Here is a 6000-nt window from a genome sequence, read left to right as displayed (position 1 = left end):
TCAATCAGTCTAAGTGGGTGAATATTCAGTTTATTCTGTAAAACAGGATCATACAGCCATTCTGAGATAGATTTCCAATGTAAGTACACTAGCCTCATCAGGTCTACAAGAGTTATTTAATAATGTATGCAATTTGTATTGTGAAATCCAGTAACAGATCAACTGTAAAGGGCACCAGTCACATGAACAATTAACTTTAAAGACCCTTTTGTGATACAGCATTTCTGTACAGTAAAAGCAGGATGTATGCAGAGACCAGAACTATCCCATTTACAATGCATTTTGTTGCAAATATCTAAAAAGAACAATAAGAAAGATCAAATTTATCTCAGAAAAATATTCCATAAAATGCAACATTTCAAAACAAAGATTTTGTCTTTAATACATCTACCTAAACATAGCAAAAATCAGCTTAAATCTTGACACCGACTTCATTACACTTGTTTCTGGGTGACTTAAAATCATTCTTTAAAAATATAGGTATAAAGAACAATTCTAATGATTTCTAACAATTATAGGAAAAAAATGGACATTTTTATAACAAATTTAATTTTTTTTCTTGCTTGTACAGTTCACAGTGATCGAGATCAGGAAGATAAACCTACGTTCTATTGGTGTAACATGCTGTAAAATATAGATATTTGTGTAAATAATTCACAGTTTTAATAGGCAATATTAACCATTTGTGAACGCCTGCCAGAAAAGTGTGCTTGGTTACATCACATACAAGCAATTTCAATTCTACTCTAGTAAGCATGGTGAACTAACATGAAATAGTCTATGACATGTTTCTGGGTGGGCGCAGGATAAGCATGATTCACTATTATCCGCCAGTCTATCGATTCTAGCTATGATTATAAAATTATCCGCCTTTATTGAACCTTAAAATAGAATTTTATACGTGTAAAAAATGTTTAACTGTGTAAAATAAGTCAAAAACGTAACCTAGGATCGTTACTATGACTTCCCTGTGCAGAGCCAGAATACAGGCTGCATGTCACAGTATCTTCTTGAGAGAAAAGGGCTCCTACTCATCCACTGTATATAAAGGTACCCCTCATTAAGAGGGCCTGGTGCCTGAGAGACCACCACAAGAGGGCCTGGTGCCTGAAGGACCACCACTAGAGGGCCTGGTGCCTGAGGGACCACCACTAGAGGGCCTGGTGCCTGAGGGACCACCACTAGAGGGCCTGGTGCCTGAGGGACCACCACTAGAGGGCCTGGTGCCTGAAGGACCACCACTAGAGGGCCAGGTGCCTGAGGGACCACCACTAGAGGGCCAGGTGCCTGAGGAACCACCACACTAGAGGGCCTGGTGCCTGAGGGACCACCACTAGAGGGCCTGGTGCCTGAGGGACCACCACTAGAGGGCCTGGTGCCTGAGGGACCACCACTAGAGGGCCTGGTGCCTGAGGGACCACCACTAGAGGGCCTGGTGCCTGAGGGACCACCACTAGAGGGCCTGGTGCCTGAGGGACCACCACTAGAGGGCCTGGTGCCTGAGGGACCACCACTAGAGGGCCTGGTGCCTGAGGGACCGCCACTAGAGGGCTTTGTGCCTGAGGGACCACTACAAGAGGGCCTGGTGCCTTAGGGAGAACCATAAAATGGCCTGGTGCCTGAGGGAGCACAATAAGAGAGTCTAGGAGCAGTTTTACCAATTTTCAATACTGAATAAGAAAAAGTTCAAGGATTGCAGACATTATCATGTAAGAACTTGTCTCACTGAAAGGAGTTTTGCGTGTTGTCATGGAAACTTGTATACCTCAGAACGACACAACCTATTGTACGGGTCTCTGCACTTTCCTCCAGCACAGGAGGAGTTAACCATTACATGAACTATAAAAAACAAACTCAGTAACACTTGTCAGACGTGAGAGGGGCACATGTAGGATAAAATGTTTTTCTTCCACAGTGTGAAGGCGTTGAGCCCCCACCTAATACAGTAGGGGTTAAGCAGAGTAGGCAGTAGAGGTAAAGAGTGAGTAGGCCCGGGGCATTGGACTAGCAGACAAGCTATGGCATCCACTCACAGTGTAGGGCTATGTCAGGGCAATTAGACTTGCACCATGCTGTACTTTGCAGCGCTGCTGTCAGCCTTAATCTGTGCTCTGATGGGCAGCGCAGAATGCAAGCAGCAGACCACAGGAAGCACAACCGGTGAACCCATATTGCTTTGACAGTTGCACTCATCTAGAAATAATGCAAAACGCTATTTAAATGTATACATCATGACCCTGTGCTCTAGGAAGAAAACAATCTAATGAGGGGCTGAGAGACCAATAGTGGGGGGAGGACGGGAGGATCTGAGTGATCACCCCTCACCACTACACTTTTCTTTTGTTTTACAGTTCTTCGTTCTTTATTCTGATGGAGCGCCTGGTAGGTACTGCCGGAGTTTTTGTTTTCTTGGCTTCCAGGGCATCAGTGAAGAACTTGAAGATGGAGGGGAAGCTCTTCCAGGAGGTCAGCTCATGGCGCTCTGTGCCTGGGGACAGAGAAGAGAATGCATGGGTGAGATTACCTGTCTACCGGGCACACACAATATACATGTATGAGGTCAGCTGCTCAATGCCGGCCACCGTACGGGATGTAGACACGCTTCATTGCCTGGTGGGATTCTATAGTCATCGCACATTTTACACTCCCACTAAATAATGTGTTCATAATTGCACTGCTCTATTTGGCAGGGGTAGCTCATCCTGTGCTTCCCGATTCATAAATCGAATGACAAATACATAGGTAAAATATCATGAAAACCACATGGACGGATGGAGAAAATAGAGATTCGGGAGGCAGACAGGGACCCTGGAAAGCTGGATAACATCCCCTATAAGCTGCTGTCTGGCTGCCACCATTACAAATCCAGCATCCGTTAGACAAAGGGAACTCAGAAATGATGGAGGAGATATCGAAGGCTTAGATTATTGGGAAGCTTTTCATTGAGATAAACTGCCTTTTCCTGCCGGTGGGTTACCTGATCTTTCTCATTTAAGTATAGTCCAACATTCAGGCCTCCCCATCGGGTCCCATCACACAATGTACAGTTATCATTCCCTTTCCAGGAGCTGGTATCGTTCCTGCAGATTTCAGTAGTGAGGAACACTGAGCAGAAGGTGCCTGTACAAGGCATGCACCCGCCATACTGCAGACTGCCACCCTGCACCCGGTTACAATGTTCTTATCTTATTTACAAAAAGGTGCAAAGTGTTAATTAAACGTAAGCACCTGTAATCAGAGTTCGCGCCTCTCATAAATACGGGAGGCTATTAATTGTGTCACTTTTTGCAGCCAGAGGTGTCATTTTAACTCGTCATTTAAGGGGAAGAAGAAAGTTTCATAAGGTGAAGACAGCTATTTGTAAAGGAGCCATATGTTGGCGCACAGCGGCTGTATCAATGTGCAGGGTGACAGCAGACACAGTATATACAGGTATATACAGATTCTACTACAACAGATAAATCATGATAGAAAGTTCTAATGCCTCATGTACAATTCACACCAGTCTACGAATTCATCTCCTGTGTGCTGGACGCCGTTCTATCAGGAATCCCTCATTACACTATGTCAGCTAAGGTCAGTGGTGAGATTTCCGGCACGTTACATGTGTAATGGCCACCGGCAGATTACTTGTGCTGCACAATATCTGATATGAATAAAGTGACATCAGAGCTCCGAGACGTACAGACGATTGTATAAGAACGGCTGCAGTACTCACGGATATATCTCTGTGCATGTGCTGGAGGGTTACATCTCACTGATGTATTATAAGGATATAGAGGCACAGTCATTACTAACCACATTGCACAAGAGTATGATATGTGAAATGATAGATAGATAGAAAAAGAAAAAAAGAAGCAGCACTAGCAGGCAATATAAAGTCAATACGGGTGCAAAATCTTCCAGGCAATTACCAAATCTCCAGATAGCTCCAAAAAATGAAAGCAGCACTCCATGAAATCACAGTTTTTCCTAAATTCTTGATGGAGTGGTGCTTTCATTTTTTTTAGATACATAGATAGATACAGAAAGGCTGACAGATAAAAGACAGATACATAAATGGTGGATAGACAAACTGGCAGACATCTAAAAGGACAATAGATAGAAACCTAGAAAGAAAAGCAGACTGACAGATAAAAGGAAAGATAGCTAGAATGACAGGCAGCCACACAGAAAGACAGGAAAACTGACAGACAGATAAATAAATGGTGGACAGACCGACAAACAGATAAAAAGATAGATTGATAAATAGAAAGCCAGAACGACAGATAAAATGATGGATAAAATTCCATAGATAAATAGACAGATGGATATACATTAATAGATAAACACACAGACAAAATCACCAGACAGATAAAATGATAGCTAAGACGACAGATAGACAAACAGATGAAAAGATAGATAACTTGATAGATTGATACTCAGAAAGAAAGAAAAATTGGCAGATAAAGGGTGAATAGCCACACCGACAGACAGATAAAAGGATAGATGAAAGGAAGAACAGGGTATAAAAGGTAAATTAAAGGATAGATAAATAATACGGACTGATAGAGAAAAGGACATATAGACAAACAAAAAAAACATGGATAGGTAGATAGAAAGATAGAGAGATGGATAGATAATGGTAAATGGATAGATAGATAAATACATAGATAGAAAGATAGATTTATAGATAGAGAGATATAGATAGAGAGAGCTAGATATAGATAGGGTGGAGTTGTGTGCTAACAATGAAGTGTGCCCCCTTCCATTGAATAATCTCTCCTCATCTTCTCCATGCATAGTAAATCACACACCATAAGGAGCGGCGGTGGCCGTGTGTAGCAGCACACTGTCTGTATAGCATCTGGCCTGTGAACAGCTCTCACCAGCAGGGCCTATGCAGGGAAGGTTGAGTGTGTGTGTCACAGCCTCAGCTGCTCACAACCATTCATCCCCCTTCTGCTGGAAGAGAAAGGAATACATTCTTAGAATTCAAAGTTACTTCTATGGCAGAAAGATGGAGCAGCGGCTCACACATCAAGGCCTCATTTACCCCTTAGGTGCTGGGAGGTAAAGTCTATATAATATGGAGAAATAGAAATGGGTTACACAATAAATGCAGAAGTGCGTGTCTGGGCTTAATGTGGAGACAGAATCGCGCCACCTGCTTCATCAGTTACAGCAAATTTATTCAAAGGGGGAGCTAGGTCATAGGTCTGCGGAGCATGTGTCTGAGCCCTTCAGTCATCTGCAGGCAGCACAGCGCCTGGGTATTCTCCACCAGGGCAGTAACTTCTACACTTCGAGACGCAGGCTCCCTGTGCCAAACCTTCCCCATCTATGGATGGTGCTAAAGGTCCCATTAAGAATTCGACCTCCACTCAGCCTAATAGGTCCATCCTAAATGGCCTCTAGATGAGCACTGCCAGCGAGCCGTGGTCACACAGGATGCCCGCGCTCAGCCTGGCACCGTTTTGAAACCATTGCATATGTTTCATAGTAGAACACTGTTAATGTTAATTCCTTATTCTGTAATAGTAGGTCATTGCTATGGTTACTCTACAATGGTGCAACACTTCTCTTTCCCTTCAGCTATTCGCTCAGTCCTGGTAACCACATTTGTTGCCTAGCAACAGTTTTGTGACAGTATCACAATCTGGGAGAGCAACAATGAAGACATTTCTTGCAGCGGAGTGAGTTAGAGAAGGATGAAACGAGGCCAAAACACACACGAGACGACACCAACGGGGCGTCCAAAAGTGAAAGTCGGGCGATCAAAGTTGATGCAAAAAAAATAATACATGGAATATAACTCTGCTCCATCCGCTGTAGTCATCTACCCCCACAACACTGAGAAATATACAGACTAGACCACTTACTAGTGTCATAGTGAAGGTTATTCTATTATTTTGGTTGATGAATATGTTCACCATGTGAATTTTTTTTTTAGAAAAGCACAAAATATTGAAAGTCTCTATATATCTATATCCAGTGTAATTAAAGGGGTGGCGTTATCTT

At 43.1% G+C, this 6000-nt stretch overlaps 1 protein-coding gene across 2 annotated transcripts in view; it reads right to left on the bottom strand.

Annotated features, from left to right (window-relative positions):
• Positions 1-440: 440 nt before the first annotated feature.
• The window catches only part of ARB2A (ARB2 cotranscriptional regulator A), a 701025-nt gene continuing 695465 nt past the window's right edge, over positions 441-6000 (bottom strand). For both annotated transcript variants that reach the window (XM_073678531.1, XM_073678520.1), the window contains exon 11: positions 441-2488. In XM_073678531.1, coding sequence (XP_073534632.1) covers positions 2346-2488 — 143 coding nt within the window. In that variant the 3' untranslated portion in view covers positions 441-2345. The remainder of the gene's footprint in view (positions 2489-6000) is intronic.

This window comes from Phyllobates terribilis, unplaced genomic scaffold, assembly GCF_046119375.1.
Source record: "Phyllobates terribilis strain yellow unplaced genomic scaffold, ASM4611937v1 Scaffold_1__5_contigs__length_1240528914, whole genome shotgun sequence".
NCBI classification, from domain to species: Eukaryota; Metazoa; Chordata; class Amphibia; order Anura; family Dendrobatidae; genus Phyllobates; species Phyllobates terribilis.
Note: the sequence above shows the minus strand (reverse complement) of the source record. Positions and strands in the feature narration are given on the sequence as shown.